General features: G+C 41.5%; 1 protein-coding gene across 1 annotated transcript in view; it reads right to left on the reverse strand.

Moving 5' to 3' along the window:
* LOC145412194 (uncharacterized) overlaps positions 1-19,364 on the reverse strand; it is a 146,793-nt gene that overhangs the window by 106,794 nt on the left and 20,635 nt on the right. Inside the window, exon 2 of the mRNA XM_080282122.1 lies at positions 17,933-18,157. Coding sequence (XP_080138248.1) covers positions 17,933-18,157 — 225 coding nt within the window. The remainder of the gene's footprint in view (positions 1-17,932; positions 18,158-19,364) is intronic.

Raw genomic sequence — 19,364 nt, forward strand, 5'->3', positions numbered from 1 at the left:
TGCCAGACGGGTGCTACGCGCCCGTCGTAGAGGTGGAGAAATGCAAGCAGACAGTTCAGAGGAGCAGTGACCATTAAAGTAGCGATAGAAAAGAGATAAAGATGCAACAGTGCGGCGAAGAGACAGAGGTTGAAGGGAGTCAGTAAGAGGAGGAGAGTTAATGAGACGAAAAGCCTTTGACTCCACCATATTGAGAAGAGCTGTATGTGGGGAGCCTCCCCACACATGAGAGTTGTACTCCACACAGGGGTGGATAAAACCCCTGTATAGAGTCAACAATTGTGCAAGGGTAAAGAAAGAGCGGAGTCGGCTTAGCACACCCAGTCTCTTGGAAGTAGATTTTACAAGAGATGTAATAGGATCTTTCCAAGATAAGTCCCGAGTAAATGAAACCCCAAGCTTGTTCAAGGATGATGCAGGATTAAGCTGAATATTATTAAACATTAGTGGGTATACCTGTAGAAGATTTTGTCGGGTTGATAGGTGTAAGAACTAAGTCTTAGATGCATTAAAAACAACCATATTATTTTTACCCCAGTCAGAGATACGAGCTAAGTCAGACATTAGGTGTGCCATAGCCTCATCCCTTGTTTGTTGAATTAACTGTTGAGATGGGCGTTGCGGGAACCGAATGGAAAGGTGAGGGGTGGAGTCATCAGCATATGAGTGGATAGGGTCAGATGTACAGCTTAGAAGATCATTGATGAATAAAAGGAAGAGAGTTGGTGATAGGACAGAGCCCTTAGGAACACCACTGTTGATAGATCTAGGAGAAGAACGATGGCCGTCTACAACAGCAGCTATAGAACGACCAGAAAGGAAGCTAGCGATGAAGGCACAGATAGAAGGATAGAAACCGTAGGAGGGCAGTTTGGAAATTAAAGATTTATGCCAGACTCGATCGAAAGCCTTTGAGATGTCAAGTGCAATGGCAAAGCTTTCGCCAAAGTCCCGAAAGGAGGATGACCAGGAGTCTAAAAGGTAGATGAGAAGCTCGCCAGTGGAGCGTCCCTGACGGAACCTGTACTGACGATCAGAAAGAAGGTTGTGATAGGAAAGATGTCTTAAAGTTTTTCTATTGAGAATTGACTCGAAAACTTTTCAAATACAGGACGTTAAAGCAAATGGACGATAGCTGGAGGGTTGGGAGTGGTCACCCTTCTTTGGGACTGGCTGAATGAGAGCAAACTTCCAGCAAGAAGGAAAGGTACAAGTTGACAGACAAAGGCGAAAGAGTTTGCCAAGGCAGGGTGTAAGCACAGAAGCACAGTTCTTGAGAACAACAGGAGGGACCCCATCAGGCCCATAAGCCTTGTTAGTACTGAGGCCAGTGATGGCAGAAAATACATCAGCTGAAGAAATTTTAATGTCAGCCATGAGGAAGTCAGAGGGGGGAAGTGATGGAGGAACAGCACCAGAATCGTCTAAGGTGGAATTAGAGGAGAAAGTCTGTGCGAAGAGATCTGCTTTATCAGTAGAAGAAATAGCTACAGAACCATCAGAGTAGAAAAGAGGAGGGAAGGATGATGAGGTAAAGTTGTTAGAAAGGTTTTTGGCAAGGTGCCAGATGGAGCGGGAAGAATTCGAGTTGGAGAGTTGAGAGCATTTAGTACGGATGAAATTATTTTTAGCAGAGCGAAGAACAGACTTAGCACGATTCCGGGCAGAAACGTAAAGATGATGTGATTCAGGAGTGGGTTGGCTCCGGTACCTTTTGTAGGCCCTCTCCTTGTTGCGGACAGCAATAGAACAAGTGTGATTAAACCAAGGCTTTCTTGCGTTAGTCAAAGGATATGAGAAAGGAATGTATGCTTCCACGCCCGAGAGAATAACCTCCGTAATGCGCAAGGCACACTCAGATGGCTCACGGCCATGGAAGCAATAATCATTCCAGGGAAAATCAAAGAAGTACTGCCTGAGGGCCTCCCAGTCCGCGGCTCCAAAATGCCACAGACGACGTTGCCCTGGAGGGTCCACAGGCCGTACTGGAGTGATAGGACAGGTTAAGGTGATAAGGTTGTGATCGGAGGAGCCCAACGGAGAGAAAAGATTAACAGAGTAAGCAGAAGGATTAGTTGTGAGGAAGAGGTCAAGTATGTTGGAGCTCTCTCCAAGCCGGTCAGGGATATGGGTAGGATGCTGTACAAGCTGCTCTAGGTCATTAAGGATAGAAAAGATGTAGGCTTGTTCAGCAGGTGGATCAGTGAAAGGAGATGAGAGCCAAAGGTGGTGGTGAACATTGAAATCTCCTAAAATGGAGATTTCAGAGAAAGGAGAAATGGATAGAATGTGTTCCATTGCAGAAGTAAGATAGTCGAAGAATTTTTGACAGTCAGTAGAATTAGGGGCTAAGTAAACAGCACAGATATATTTAGTCAGAGAATGACAGGAAAGCCGAAGCCAGAGTGTAGAGATTTCAGAAGAATCAAGTTCAGGAACACGAGAGCAAGATAAGTCGTTGCATATATAGACACAACAGCCACCTTTGGCTTTGAAATGAGTAGAGAGAAAGTAGGAGGATACAGAAAAGGGTTTGCTGTAAGTTGCCTCAGACAGCTGAGTCTCAGTTAGAAAAAGAAGGTGAGGTTTAGAGGAGGAGAGGTGGTGCTCAACAGAGCGAAAGTTAGAGGAAAGGCCGCGAATGTTGCAGAAATGAAGAAGTGAGTCAGACAGTGGTTCCAGGCACCTCGAGTCGTCACCGGGAGAGGGGCGGATGATGGGGGCATTTATGGTCCCCCCCCCCCGGGGACTCCGAGGCTTGGTGATGAGACGCCATAATTTTTTGCATATTGGAAAACGAAGTGTAGTGTGTACTGTGCATGTAGTTTGGTGTAGATAGTTAGAGAAATTTGTACTGAAGAGCATGCTGGCCTACTCTCTGTGTAACTGAGACACTGAAAAAGTTCAGCAAAGGGGGATGGTCAGGAACTAGTCCTGAGGGCTGATGAAACGGGAGCTCCAGCACTCCCTGTCATCAGCTTTCCATCCACCTCGGGAGTACTGCCCTGCTCGACTGGTGAGTTGATTTTTGTTTTTTTTTTTTTTTTTTTTTTTTTTTTTTCGGTCGGCGAATGCGAGGCGCCCGGGTGGGCTTGAGGCAGTGATGCAAGTAGCCACAACACATCATGAGGGAATGAAGTTTGGAAGATGATTTCTGTGCTTGATAACACCTGAAGTCAAGTTATTCACAAAGTTTAAATGATAAGACACTTCATTCACTGCGCTGTGGCAATGGATGTAACATGTAAGTGCAAAATTACAAGTGCTACACTTACCGCTAAACCTGCCACGTGCGCGTTACTGTAGTCAGCGTGACAACACATCGTGTTTCTTTTTCCCTATCATTTATTACTGGTTCGAGACCCCCAAGATTATTGTCGACAGGATAGGGCAGGGAAAGGCAGGGTAGTGTAAGAGGCAAGGCATGGCAGCCTGCAATTTCCGCCACACATGCCACATGAACGTAACAATAATCAAGGTAACAACACATCGTATGTGTTTAATCTTATAACATTTATTACCAGTTCGGTACGACCAAGTTTATTATCGGCAGGGGAAGGTAGAGTTGGATAATAAGCAAGGTAGGGTAGGGTAACAGGCAAGGCATGACAGCGCTACACTTCACCACTAAACATGCCACGAAAGTGTAATTGTAAATGAGGCGACAACAGATCGTTTCCCTTATATTTTTGGCATTTTCTGACTAATATATCACTTCTTGTTATTACTTTCAACTACAGTGTCACATGTAACGTACTGAAGTGGTAGCATAATTATGCAGAGGTACCAAGTGAGGGAAAAAACATAACACTCTGCAATACAAATTGGTCATCAATTACCGTTTCCGCCCCAGAGGAGCTCGGGGACGGGTATTGTTTTCACTTGGTTTGTCTGTCTGTTTGTTTGTCTGTCTGTCTGTTAACAGTTTTACACGAAAACTACTGGTGCGATTTTGCTTAAAATTACAGAAATTATGGGCTATGACCTCCTGATCACCTGATTAAATTTTGGGCCAAACTGTGTCAAGGCCCATGCTGAAGGCCCGAAAATTAAAAAAAAAAAAAAAAAAAAATCGTTTGTTCTCCCTAATTCCTTTCAAATTCGTCATATCGACATGAAACCAAGACCTAAAGGTGCATCTTTCAAATCTGTATCCTATAACATGCCTCATTACATCATGGGGGTCACCCCCCAGTTAGTTGCAGGGGAGTCGGGCCTAAATTATCAAATAGGCATAAAATCGTCAGTGGTCACCCGATTTACTCCAAATTTGATAATATGTGACATCTCATACCATCCATCAATCAATTGATCTTTTTGGAGAAACTCATGCAGTAGCTCTTGATATCTCTAAAGCTTTCGAGAGTATGGCACCGTTCCCTGCTGTCCAAACTCCCTTGCTATGAACTAACGTCTTTTGTTCCTTTGATATCTTCTTATCTTAGTGACAGGAAAATAAGAGTAAAAGTAGATGATGTATATTCGAATTTCCACTCAATTAACTCCGGCGTGCCGCATGAATCAGTTCTGGCACCAACCCTATTTCTGGTTCATATTAATGATCTCTTATCTGTCACTCACAATCCCGTTCACTCATATGCAGATGACTCAACACTACATAGTTCATTCACACTCAGACATCCATTTACAAAGTCTAATATCTCTACCTCTCAACTCAGTACAGCCATCTCCATAAATCAAGATCTAGCTACAATCAGTGAATGGGGACAAAACAACCTTGTCTCTTTTAATGCTAGTAAAACTAAATATATACAGTTTACTAATAGACAGATATTGCCAGATTCGTACATTATCTTCAGTGCTACTAATATTCCCATCTCCAAAAGTATTGAAATTCTTGGTGTCTCACTTAACAGTGCCCTCAGCTGGACCTCTCATGTCAGATCACTTGCTAAAACCACCTCAAAGAAACTTGGATTATTGTACAGAGTCCGTAACTTCTTCGCCGATGAGCAGTTAGCTATAATTTATAAGAGTCATGTGCGCTCTCAGCTTGAATATTGCTCACCTTTGTGGAATGGTTGTGGAGAGGTTGCATTAAGACAACTAGACAATATTCAGAATAAAGCTGTTAGAATCATTAACAACCCTGCCATTACATATAAACTACCTCCCCTGCAAGTAAGAAGGAATGTTGCCTCCCTTGCATTATTTTACAGATATTTTTTTGGCAAGAGCTCAGACGAAGTTGCGTCCATGGTGCCACCTCTCCATGCCTTCCCTCGTGCTACACGGGCATCTGGTAGCGCTCATATCTGGAATGTCACTCAACCATATTGCAGAACTTCTGCCTATCAGAATTCTTTCATTCCCCGAACTGCATCTCTCTGGAACTCGCTTCCCCAGAGTTGTTTTCCTCCAAATTTCAACCCACAACTGTTCAAGTCTAACTGTTGCAGATATTTTATGAATAGACACCAGTAATCTGATGTATAGATTATTTTTTGTTTTCCATTTGTTTTTCCTTCCTCCGTTCTGTTATTAAAAAAAAAAAAAAAAAAAAATCTTTGACTAGAGATCTTGTGTTTATACCTCAGCACTAAAATGATTGCCGGAGACGGGTTTGCTGTGCCTTGCCACTGCTTCTTGTGTATTTATCTTTCTACCAACGGCAATGAACATAGTTCAATTTTTCTTCTATCAGTACGTATCTTTGGTAGTACTACTACAGCAAACCACAATAGCTTTGTAGCGAGCGTCACATTTAGTCTCGCTAGTCTGTGGCGTACTGCGATGTCACTTACCATTGTCTTCAACAGGGTCTTTACACATATTTGGGTAATCTCCCGACGCGTTCGCGTGTCCTCTATGTGTTGAAAGGCAGGGCATGGTTGGGGAATTCAAGGCATAGCAAGGAAGGGAATATTAGTGTAAGGAAAGACGAAGCTTGGCAGGGAAACTCAAGGTAGGATAGGGAAAAGCAGGATAGGGTAGGGAATGGCAGGGTAGAATAAGAAGATGAAAGGCAGGGCAAGAAAAGGTAGAGTGAAATAGGGAGATGCAGGGTTTGGTAAGGAGATGATGGCTGGAAAGACAAAGCATGGCGGGGAAAGTCAGGGAAGGGTTGGGAAACGTGGGGTAGGATAGGGTGATAATGATTCTTCTCACTCAGGCCCATCCACAACATTTCAGGAAAACTTTGATCTAAAAGAAAAAGGCGAGTAAATCAACATAAGATTTGACATGTACATGACAAAGGACTACTTAATCGTCGTGTGTAGGTAACATTACTGATGGGGAGGGAGTGTTTATTTCGTCTGGCTGGGGAGGGGGGGCTAGATGGTTAACACCCTGTACACGAATGAATGATGCCGGTAGCCCATATTCATTACGGGTAATTCAGAGTAATTTTTCTCTCTGTTTGAAGACGAGAATGTAGACGGAACTTCGCAATTTTGTGTATGCTGTTATGACTTGCTTCTGGTGTAACATTATTGCTACCATCAGATTATCAGTATTTTTTTGATTTGCGAGATTTTTGGAGGTGGACTGGTCATATATAAGCTTCATCAATCATTTTCGAAGATTTTCAGCATGCAGAAAATATTGTCTATACAGTATATATAGTAAGAGCTGCATATAAAAAGTTGTCCTTGGGCTCCATGGAATAGCCAGATCACAATATCTTCTCCTCTTCATTACTCACAGCATCTACAAACTTTTCTTTATTTGTGTTGCAACAACCAGCACTATCGAGTATTAACGCACTAATCTTTGTATGCCTCAGTGTCAGCAAAATAGCATCACCTATCGTCAGCTCAAATAAAATACCACAAATATTCTGACCATGAAAGGGTTAATGGTGATAGTATTAACACTTTCAAGCTCCTATGACTCCCAAGTGCATCAAATTGCCTACCTTTAGCAGACAGAATATATGTGCCATTCCAATTATGATTAAAAAAAAAAAAAATTATATGTTTCGGCTAATATTGCTTTTCGGAACTAACCACTTCTCATGCAAGTATACCTGAGTCAAGACGATTGATATTTAAATTGCCTGACGCGCAGGCGTGATGGCAGGGCAACTTGAGTTCAGTTTTTGCGAAAAGTCCTATGTGGGTTTGCACGGAGCTGTCAGCTACATGGGTTCGTGGGTTGAGCTACACGGATGTGAGCAGCGGCAGTCCTGTGTCCGCCTGCAAGTTAAAGACTAAGCTTGATGTGTGACATTCCGAGGTTATTTTCGCCACATCTACCAACGCCCTAACGGCATCATAACTCTTTCCTCCGGTTTACCAGGGATTATTAATTCATGTTTTAAATCATAAAACAAATATTTACAAAATCTAAATTAATTTCACCAGATATTAGCATATATCATTCAGCTTCGAGTGTATGATAATAGTCAGAGGAAAATATTAGTGAAATCATTACCCCTCTAATGATCAAGACAACTCGAGGACTCTTCCTTCTATTGCCTGACCATTACATTCAGCTATGAGATAATCATAGCAGCCTGAGAGAGTTAAGTTTTGTTGCGAGAATATCAAATAACATACGTAATACAGGTATATCCTCGCATCCCAAGCCCGGCATTTCAATGTCACAGAATTAATTCGTTGTAAAAGAAAGTTGGTACAGGAGAAAGTGAGATGATAATGGCAGTTGACTGTGAAAGAGATTTTTTTTTTTTTTTAGTAAATTAAATGGTGCATAATTTGAATTATATTAAATGAACATCTGAGGGTCTTGTAGGTTTCACTTTTTTTCTCTCTCTCTTAATATGATTGGAACTCTTCACCTCAACTTTCAGTGGCTGTTGATGTGCTTGTCGAAGAAAGTGTCGAGAAGAATCTCTCAAATTCCTTTGTTTCTTTTGGTTTATTTGAACACATGGATAATATAACCAAGTGTTTTAGCTTCTGGTTCGTACGTTCTTGAAAGGCCAATACAGGACTGGAAGATGAATGCATGCCCAATATGAAAAATACATATTCATGTTTTTTTGGCCCAGAAGATGGGCCTAGATATCCTTTTGTTAATGAACTGCTGAATTAGTGAGTGACTAACTTACTGTGTCACTGAGGGAAGAGTAACCGTTCATCACCCAGTCCGGCACCCAGCATCACAGACCACCCTAAGCTATTGCATTACAGGACTTTATTCCGAGTTAAGTTTTGAAATTTTGAGATCTTGGTGTCTCTTCTTTCGGAATGTATCCAGGAGGCTGAAAACAGATTAGTTAGTTTTGGAGTGGGATCACCTCCCCTCATTTTGCTTTATGTAATTGTTTTCGATTATTTTTCTTAGCTTTGGTAATCCTTGACTAGTTGATGCAACTTTGTACAAATCTGAATTTGAGTCTGAAGGGATAGGTTAATCTTGAGTTTGCTGACAAGTCTTAGTGCGCCCCCCCCCCACCCACCCAAGCCCAGGCCCCTGGATTATCCCCAGCTGCCCCCCCCCTCCTCAGCCCTGGATATAAAATCATATAAGGACAACTCGGTAGAAATGCAACACCATAACAAAAGATCTTGAAACCAGTGCCTAAGACAAAGAACAATGGTGAGCCCTCTGCAACAAAGGAACCATTCATCCCGACGAAGCTCAGAACGTGGCCAGAGAAGAGTGTAGTCAGCAAACCCGGAGTTGACATGCTGACTGCGTGGCAAAGTTTGCAGATCCAGGATTGGTCTACATAGTCACAAACACTGGCATCAAAGACAATGAGAAACACTATCCTTGGATATAGTAATTGTCATCTGAAGAGGAATGACAGCTCTAGGTAAGTGTGTGTGTGTGTGTGTGTGTGTGTGTGTGTGTGTGTGTGTGTGTGTGTGTGTGTGTGTGTGTGTGTGTGTGTGTGTGTGTGTGTTCTTACCTAATTGTTCTTACCTAATTGTATCTTTACAGGAATGAGTCAAGCTCTTACTGTCCCGTGTCTTAAACCATATTTATCGTACATATCCTTAAATTTGTGAACTGTTTTGGCACACACTATTTCATTCGGTAATGCATTCCATTGATCAATTGCCCTGTTTGGGAAACTGAATTTCCTTACGTCTTTATCACTTCTCTTCTTATGCAGTTTTTTGCAGTGTCCTCTTGCTGATGCTTCTCCATATGTTAAGTAATCATTTATGTCTATTTTCTCCTTCCCTGATATGCACTTATATAGCATTATCATGTCACCTCTTTTCCTTCTCTCCTGTGTCATAAAGACTTTGTATCAATAAGCAGCGACTTTGTATTTGCTTGTAGAGGCGTATATTTTAGACTTGTGGTCGAGCGGCTTTTATATCTTGTAGTAGTTTCCCCACCAGATGTCATGTAGTGACGGGAGAGGTAAAGAATAGTATGGGACTATTTTTATTTGTCTTGGAAATATTAAACAGGTATAATAGTATAAGTCCTGGGTAGCTACCTCCCTGTCTCGCTATCTCTCTCTCTCTCTCTGTTCTAAGACTAATCTCCGTCTCGACCTCTCTCTAGGGTCGCTTGTCTCCTTCTGTCTAGCCTGTTCGGTGGCTAATCTCCGTCTGAGCTCTCTTTCCTAAATTCTGGTATAGCAGGGGTGGACTAGATCTTTGTTCACGAGAGGACTGCTGACAGCTAACTGCATCATCTCCTTACTGGCCGCTGTCGTCAGCTTTCCTCAGTGTTAAGAGTGTGTAAGCATGCTTAGCACTGCTCGATTCTCGCAGACACAACACCTTCTCATCATTTGACTTCCTGCTTCTATCTGTCTCTCTATCTATCTATTTATCTATCTATCTATTATGATTTGCAATTATAATATGGAGACCTACCACATTGCTCGGCCGCGCAAAATGGCGTACCATCGACATTTAATAGTCATAATATATTAATACATACTACATACACATTATAATGAACTTATAAGCTAATTAAGTGAAATACATAATATTGTAAAGTAACATAATTGTATGAATATTGTATACATATATTATTCATTGTAAATAGTGATTATTCAGTAATATTACATTTTAAATAAGTTGAATACATATTGGAATAAATGCAATGATTGTTGTATAACACTTTGTAAGACGTGCATGTACAACAGACGTACGCATATAATTGTGCAATGGTAATACTGCTAGGTTACACATTACATATTTGAGTTATCACTTTAGTAATGTCTAATATTTCACCTAACTTGTATGATGATACTGGTAATATAGAATTGTGCTATAATTGTATGACTTATAATATTGTACTAACATTGTGGTACTACATAATTGTAACATTTTATGAATTGTTACAAAATATTGTGTTAATGCATAATTGTGTTGGCCTTATAATTGTAGTTACATAAAAGTTACATCTTGTTAATGCAACTGTTTTGTCGTTACATAATTGTTACATATCGTTTGTAGGTACATAATTGTTGTTAAAGTTACATAAAAGTTACATCTTGTTAATGCAACTGTTACATAATTGGCAAAGTGTAACATAATGCAATCGTTTGTCGTTACATAATTGTTACATATCGTTTGTAGGTACATAATTGTAGTTAGTGTAACATAATGCAATCGTTTGTCGTTACATAATTGTTACCTATCGTTTGTAGTTACATAATTGTAGTTAAAGTTACATAAAAGTTACATCTTGTTAATGCAACTGTCACATAAATTGGTACATATTGTTTGTAGTTACATAATTATAATATGGAGTAACATAATTGTAATAACTGCAGTCCTAACATATGCTGCGGTCGATGATAGTGATGATGTGTCGTGCCACTTGTATGTGGAGACAACAATTTGCTTTTTTGTTTGTAGTTTACGTGGTATTTTGACTTATGTAGTAACATTTACACTTATTTTCATTTGTTTGTTATGTGATCTTACTCTATTTCTCTTTTTTTCTTTCTTACTTTTCTTTCTTTCTTTTTTGTATGTATTGATTTTCTATAGTTTGTTTTTCTTTGCTTGTGTACACTTTTTTCCATGTTGTTCATGGTTACCTAATTGCTGGCTAATTTCCTTGAGATACTTTTTTAAAGTTTAGTTTATATTGCACAGAGATTATAAAATGATATTATATAGTCCCATATTTTGTTATTTTATATAAAATATATATATATACACTATATACAGTATTAACTATACACACTGACTTCTTGTTCACCTGTACCTATCGTGAGTAATATGTGTGTCAGCACTGTGTGGAAATCATTGTCTTCACGATTGTGTTGAAGATGTTCACTCTTGTTAACGGCATTTGTGTTGGCCATTTTTTTTTTTTTTTTTTTCTTGTAAGTTAATTTATCTGTTTCCACTAGGTAGCTTTAATAAATAAATGTTTAATACAGTTCTTTTAATTGCTCACTGAGTAACTGTGATTGTATATTTTCTTTATTACTTTGTAGATATAATTAATGTATAGTTGTATGTATGAAACACGTATTTTACGTAGGTATAAATGGTAACACTCGTTGGTAGTAAATAAATGTTATAATAAATGAATGAATATATACAGTGTAGAATATTTATTGTTGGTGATTATTTAGTACTTGAGTTATGCAGATAACTGAAGTAAGTATGTGTATTTAAGCTGTAACTATACAGCACATTTTATATGTTTGTGCAGAAGCTTATTGTCTATCACTGTGTATTGTATAAATGAAGTAACTATGTAACTCACTAATTTTACCGTGGTGGGAATGGTGTGAGTGGTGGTGCAGGTGGTGTGTTGACTGACGTGGCGTCTGTTCAGCAAGCACGCATGATGACCTCAACTTCCCACACTGGTAGCTGTGGTGAGTGAATGAGTAGCGATGAGTAACTTCAGTGAAGACGAGTGAGTAAGATGAGTTGTGAATATGGACTTGGTGTTTGCTTCGTCGTCCTGACCTCTTCACACCTGCGTAAGCGTTGGGGGTTGGGTGGATGTAGCAGAGAGAGGAGGGTGAGGTCTGGTGGTTATGAGTTGTGAGTCGTCTCTCACTCTTCGTTTGTTTGTTTGTTTGTTTGTTTGTATGTTTTCTTTCTTTCTTGATGTATTCTTGGTCCTTTTTTCTTGTGATTTACTCGTTGTAGGATGAAGACTGCCGCTACTTGTAGGTGCGTGTAGAAGATTATACAGACGACGTAGAGTTGTTAATTGTAGTTGATTGTAGATGGCTGTAGTTCGCTTATTCGTCGTAGACTTGTAGACTATTTGCACTGTAGGCTGTATTTTGTAGGATTCAATGTAGAACTGAAGCTAATCTTGTAGTATCGGTTGCTTTTGTAGAAATTTGCTTTTAATTCGGAGACGATGTCCGCAGATTTGCTGGTCTGTCGTTAAGCTACTTGCAAGGCGTCGAGTGATCTCTTGACCTCTGCATCAGCGTAAAGATCTGGGAGACGGAGGGGGATGGAGAGAAGCGTCAGGAGCCGGTTATGTTGTTGGTTGAGAGAGATATTCTTGTTTTCAATCTTGATATTTTGTAGGAATTTAATGTTGATTCGTAGACGAGGTTCGTATACGTTCGCTGCTACCAAATGTCATAAAGACTTTGTATCATAAAGCAGCGACTTTGTATTTGCTTGTAGAGGCGTATATTTTAGACTTGTGGTCGAGCGGCTTTTATATCTTGTAGTAGTTTCCCCACCAGATGTCATGTAGTGACGGGAGAGGTAAAGAATAGTATGGGACTATTTTTATTTGTCTTGGAAATATTAAACAGGTATAATAGTATAAGTCCTGGGTAGCTACCTCCCTGTCTCGCTATCTCTCTCTCTCTCTCTCTCTCTCTGTTCTAAGACTAATCTCCGTCTCGATCTCTCTCTAGGGTCGCTTGTCTCCTTCTGTCTAGCCTGTTCGGTGGCTAATCTCCGTCTGAGCTCTCTTTCCTAAATTCTGGTATAGCAGGGGTGGACTAGATCTTTGTTCACGAGAGGACTGCTGACAGCTAACTGCATCATCTCCTTACTGGCCGCTGTCGTCAGCTTTCCTCAGTGTTAAGAGTGTGTAAGCATGCTTAGCACTGCTCGATTCTCGCAGACACAACACCTTCTCATCATTTGACTTCCTGCTTCTATCTGTCTCTCTATCTATCTATTTATCTATCTATCTATTATGATTTGCAATTATAATATGGAGACCTACCACACCTGTAGTGTTGGTAGATTCAGTTTATTTAGTCTTTCTTCGTAGATTAGGTCCCTTAAGCTTGGTATCCATCTTGTAGCGGCCCTTTGAACTTTTTCAATCTTGTCTATATGCTTTTTGAGATGAGGACTCCAGACTACTGATGCATATTCCAGGGTTGGTCTAATGAATGATATTATTATCCTTCTTAGCATGACTTCATTTATGTATGTGAATGCTATTCTCATATTTGCAAGCAGTGTATACATGTTCCGTACCTTCTCGCTGATGTGGTCAGCCGGAGATAGTCTGTTATTGATAATCACACCTAGGTCCTTATCTCTTTTTGATGTGTATAGGGTTTTATTTCCTAACTTATAATCCCAATCAGGTCTTTTTCCACTTTTACCAAACTTGATTACATGACACTTGTCCACATTGAATTCCATTTGCCATGTACTACTCCATTCATAAAGTTTATTTAATTCTTCTTGTAGCTCTTTACAAGAGTCTGTGTTAGTAATTCTCCTTTGTATTTTTGCATCATCTGCAAACATATTCAGATAGCTCTCATTTCCAGTGTTACTGTTTATATCATTTATATACACTAAAAACATGATTGGTGCCATCACTGAACCCTGTGGTACTCCACTAGTCACTTCTTTCCATGATGAGTAGTTTCCTCTTAGTACTGTTCTCATTTCTCTTTTTATGAGAAAGTCTTGCATCCAACAAAACAGTTTGCCTCGAATTCCTCCTTGATGGTACAGTTTCCATAAAAGTCTTTGGTGTGGTACTGTGTCAAAAGCTTTCTTGAAATCTAAATAGATACTGTCCACCCATCCGTCCCTTTCCTGTATTGTGTGTGTGTGTGTGTGTGTGTGTGTGTGTGTGTGTGTGTGTGTGTGTGTGTGTGTGTGTGTGTGTGTGTGTGTGTGTGTGTGTGTGTGTGTGTGTGTGTGTGTGTGTGTGTGTGTGTGTGTGTGTGTGTGTGTGTGTGTGTGTGTGTGTGTGTGTGTGTGTGTGTGTGTGTGTGTGTGTGTGTGTGTGTGTGTGTGTGTGTGTGTGTGTGTGTGTGTGTGTGTGTGTGTGTGTGTGTGTGTGTGTGTGTGTGTGTGTGTGTGTGTGTGTGTGTGTGTGTGTGTGTGTGTGTGTGTGTGTGTGTGTGTGTGTGTGTGTGTGTGTGTGTGTGTGTGTGTGTGTGTGTGTGTGTGTGTGTGTGTGTGTGTGTGTGTGTGTGTGTGTGTGTGTGTGTGTGTGTGTGTGTGTGTGTGTGTGTGTGTGTGTGTGTGTGTGTGTGTGTGTGTGTGTGTGTGTGTGTGTGTGTGTGTGTGTGTGTGTGTGTGTGTGTGTGTGTGTGTGTGTGTGTGTGTGTGTGTGTGTGTGTGTGTGTGTGTGTGTGTGTGTGTGTGTGTGTGTGTGTGTGTGTGTGTGTGTGTGTGTGTGTGTGTGTGTGTGTGTGTGTGTGTGTGTGTGTGTGTGTGTGTGTGTGTGTGTGTGTGTGTGTGTGTGTGTGTGTGTGTGTAGTGCAGCCAAAACTATAAAAGGGATTTAGGTGAAGCTTGACAGCATGGTTAGAACTGGGTCCCAGATCAGCCACTTTCAATTTCATGTCGATTGATATTTTCAAGAGAGGTGTTTTGGCCCATAATAATTGTACCTTTTGTGTTATAATAAGTGCACGTGGAGGAGGCAGTGGGGCATTTCCGTGGAGTTTCGTAAGTCTTTGTAGAGAGAGAGGGAGGGGGGAGGGGAATGTACTATCACGATCCAAAGTTTCTTTACCCCCCTGAGTGGAGGAAGGTCGAAGCCAAGGTTGAAGAAATGACCGGCCACCGAACACAGGCCAGTTCATGATGGAGGGGTTTACTAACCTGAAGCTTAGGATAATAAGAATCATCCGGATGAAACACAAGAGCCTATTTATGAATCACGGTATCAGGAACCATTATTAGTCTTGTATACTGGCAGTGTCCGAACATCTGGTCTTGCTACAACCTTGGCTTCGACCTTCTTCTACTCAGGGGGTAAAGAAACTTTGGATCGTGATAGTACATCTGCACATTGATGTCTATTACCCCCACCGCAAACTGACACAGAATTGCTATGGGAGAGTTGTCTGTCTTTGCATTTTGTTTCCACTTCTACCAAATGAATTTTGGAAGCAAAAAGAAACTGGCAACTCCTCTGGTGTTGGCGGGAGGTGGTGAAGCACTCAGCACGTCAGTGCTTGCCCAGAAGCGAGAGTGGTAGTATATGTTTCCATTGCTCAGAGCTTGCACCTCCCTCTTTTTTCGTATGCATTATTGTTTTCCCTGTTATTTTCCTAGAGTCGAGTTGTCATGCCTGGAAAGTACTGCAAAAGGTATGAGAGGATCCGTATCATTGCATGGAGGCAGGATAATGTCCCTGTCAACACGATCTGCGAACGTACTGGATGCGCAAAGTCGATCGTCATGAAGATTCTTGCTGCAGCCGTGGCCTGCCACCTGATGTACAAGCATGGCGTGGAAAGAAGAGGACGACTTCCAGAGGTACAGATACGCTTCTGAAGAGGGAAGTAATCAAGAATCCTCGACTGACAGCAGCAGAATTGAAGAGAATGCATCCCCAGCTGTTACAAGACGTCTCAATTCGAACTATCCAACATTGCTTGCAGAAGGAGCTGGGTTTGCCAAGCCGCACCGCATCCAAGAAACCGCTTCTCACTGACCACATGACGAAGCAGCACATTCAGTTTGCCAAGAAGTATGCACACTGGACATCGGATGAGTGGAGAAAAGTTATGTTTTCCGATGAAAGCACATTTCAAGTGTTCCAGGTGCATTCTGCCAAGGTTCGTCACCCTGCCTCCCCTAGTCGATATGACCCTGCTTACACGGTGCCGACTGTTAAGCACCCACAGTCACTAATGGTATGGGGGTGTTTCTCATGTGAAATGAGAAGGGGAGGCCTCTACTTTCTTCCTAAGAACTTGATGATGAATGGTGGCCAGTACTTTCAAGTCCTGAAAGATCATTTGTTAAACTTTTTTGTTATTCATGGGTGCGACTTTTCATGCACGATTCAGCTCCTTGTCACTAGTCAAGAAAGGTGACAAAATGGCTTCAGGATAATCGGGTTGAGGTCCTCAACTGGCCTGGCAACAGTCCGGATCTAAATCCGATAGAAAACTGCAGGGCAAATATAATCATGGCAGAGAAGAAGACACCCAATCTGGACAACCTCAAGATTGAGCTGACATGTGTTTGGTGCATAGAAATGTCCTTAACTTACTTTAGAGACCTAAGTGATTCCATGCCAAAACGCATCCAACTGGTCCTGAAAAACAAGGAAAATATGATTTCATATTAATGAATGGCATTTCATGAACAACCATTGTGATATACTATGATTTCTGTGTTTTTTAATACCTTGTGGGGGGAGGTCCTAAGTCAATTTGCGATAATTGTACGTCACTGATGCTAAGAACCAACGATTTTATTTGGTTGAAGAAGGCCATAGCTACGGTAATGTTGGTTGTAGCTGAGGTTGTTGTGGTTGTGGTGGTGATTCGAGTTGTGGTAATGGTGGTGATGATGCTCGCTGTGATAATGATGGTGTGGTAGTGGTAGGTGTCGTGGTAGCTGTGATAATGATGGTGGTGGTGGTGGTGGTGGTGGTGGTCAGAAACTGCTCTCATGTGGGCGCCCTATCGGGCGTTTGTCCAGCACTAGACAGACATCGTTGTATCTCCCACAAACAACATCTACGATACACTCTTCGCACCAGTCAGGCTAGTGGACTGAGTTTCTCTTTATTCCAGATATCCAGTAACATAATCTAGGGTCTGAACATAAGCCAGCTATTGTGACGCGTGTTCTAAGGGAAGACTAACACTGAGGAAAAGCTATTTGTCGACGCCTGCAGTGGATAAGTATTATTTCAACTTTCATTTCTAGTCAGTCACTTACCAATGCGACGAAGTCTGACTGCAGAAAATTACTGCTCTTAAATGTGGCTACTTGTGAACTACAAAAAATATGCCGGTAGTTGTTCGGATGTACTGGAGCACATGCATGTCTGCGCGCGCGTGCGTGCGTGCGTGCGTGCGTGCGTGCGTGTGTGTGTGTGTGTGTGTGTGTGTGTGTGTGTGTGTGTGTGTGTGTGTGTGTGTGTGTGTGTGTGTGTGTGTGTGTGTGTGTGTGTGTGTGTTTCGTTTGTTTTATATATTTGTATTAGTGTGGTTGTCAGTATTCATGATTCAGTTTTCCCCAGCCTTTGTGTACATACAGAGATCTGGTCTCTCTCTCTCTCTCTCTCTCTCTCTCTCTCTCTCTCTCTCTCTCTCTCTCTCTCTCTCTCTCTCTCTCTCTCTCTCTCTTCAACAATTTTTTTCTTTTACATATTGTCATCCTTGTCTCTTCCACTACTTCTTTATTTAATTTTTTAGTCACTCATTTCATAACGCTGCTCATTTTTCACTCCCTCTCGGCCTTCCCTTCTCCTGCTCTCCTCTCCGCTCTCCTCACCTACTCACACAACAATGACCCTTCAATGGTTAGGAAATCGATGTCCAATAACGATCCAAGTTCTCTTTCTCCTTCCCATCGTTGTCATCCTCATCCACCTCCACTTCTTCGTCTTCCTTCTCTTCCGCCTCCAGCTGCTACTACTACTACTACTACTACTGCTATTACTACTACGTCTACTACTGCTACTGATGATGATGATTTTTTTTTTACTACTTCTTGTACTACTACGTCACTGTTGTTTCTTCTGCTACTATTGTTCAACTGTTTCTTTCGCTACTATTGCTAGGTTCTCCTGCTACTAGTACTACGACAACTACTATTACCACTACCACTACTACCATTACAACTACTACTACTGCTGCTGCTGCTGCTATTGGTGCCGCTGCTATGATTGTTGGTTCTGTGGCTACTGCTGGTGCTTGTGATGTTGTTGGTTCTGTGGCTACTGCTGGTGCTTGTGGTGTTCTTGGTTCTGTGGCTACTGATGATACTTTTGGTGCTGTTGGTTCTGTGGTTACTGCTGGTTGGTGCTTTTGGTAACTCCGTCGCCGCCACCACCGTCGCCGCCGCCGCTAATGTTACTGACAATACCAATCCTGGTTCTTATTTCATGCTGCAGTGAGTTACTCAAAGAAACCAATAGATATTTTTAATTTACCGCAAATATTCTGCCAGAAGAGAGTTCCGGTGGCATAAAATGGTGCATACCCAGGAAAGTTTCTTATGCTGAGTACAGAAAGACCCGTACCGCCGCGAGTAGCTGGTAGCAGTTGAAGAATGTTTTATCAGTGGTTTAATGCTATATTAATTTTGGAAAGTTAAGCTATCCTTACAAGTCCTTATCTTCTTCAGTCCGATTACATAACACACCCGCCTTTGACAAGCTAGAAGGGTTTTATGTTTTTCTTGACGCGCTAGCGCGCGCGCGTGCGTGCGTTTTGTGTGTGTGTGTGTGTGTGTGTGTGTGTGTGTGTGTGTGTGTGTGTGTGTGTGTGTGTGTGTGTGTGTGTGTGTGTGTGTGTGTGTGTGTGTGTGTGTGTGTGTGTGTGTGTGTGTGTGCGCGCGAGCGCGCGAACCAAGTAACTCAAATAGTTTGCGTCTGCTATTTACCAAACAGTGCGGAAGGTCAATGGGTTGACTTGTTCATTATAGGAGAGATTTTATAACAGGAAGGAAAGATTTAAGGACAGGAAGGGTCACAAAAAGCTATTATCAACCCATTTACTACAAGGAATCTTGTAAGTGGATAAAATCGTCTATTAGTGGCAAAACTAAAATAAATGCTACGTCCATGGATGAATGGCTCATATATATATATATATATATATATATATATATATATATATATATATATCGATCGATGGACATAGATATATGGATAGATATATGGCGAATACTGAAATACAAAATGCTAAGTGACGGTGCTGGCTGGCGACGAGGCTCAGGTAAGAATCATATACCAGTATTTCTTAAACAACTCTGGGTTTTGTAGTAGATGTGTCTCATGTAAAATGAACACTGTGTGAGAAGGTCCCCTGTTCGATGTGAAATTATTAGTTATGCATTGGGTAATCCATAAATAATTCTCCTCCTCCACTCCTGCTGGCGACTTCTTTTGCGTTGGTGGTGGGAGAGGGTGGTTCAGCCTTCGTTATCATTGTCTTTCTTGTATCATTGATTCATTGCCTACTCCCGCTGCCACCCCTCGCTTAGATCAGCAGAGTGAGCTGACCCCACAACAAACAAGATACCGCCAAGTGTTTTGTAGTGCATAGCTAGGCGAATGTA

This window comes from Coenobita brevimanus, chromosome 92 (assembly GCF_032717465.1).
Source record: "Coenobita brevimanus isolate Jiangsu-jjx chromosome 92, ASM3271746v2, whole genome shotgun sequence".
Taxonomy (NCBI): Eukaryota; Metazoa; Arthropoda; class Malacostraca; order Decapoda; family Coenobitidae; genus Coenobita; species Coenobita brevimanus.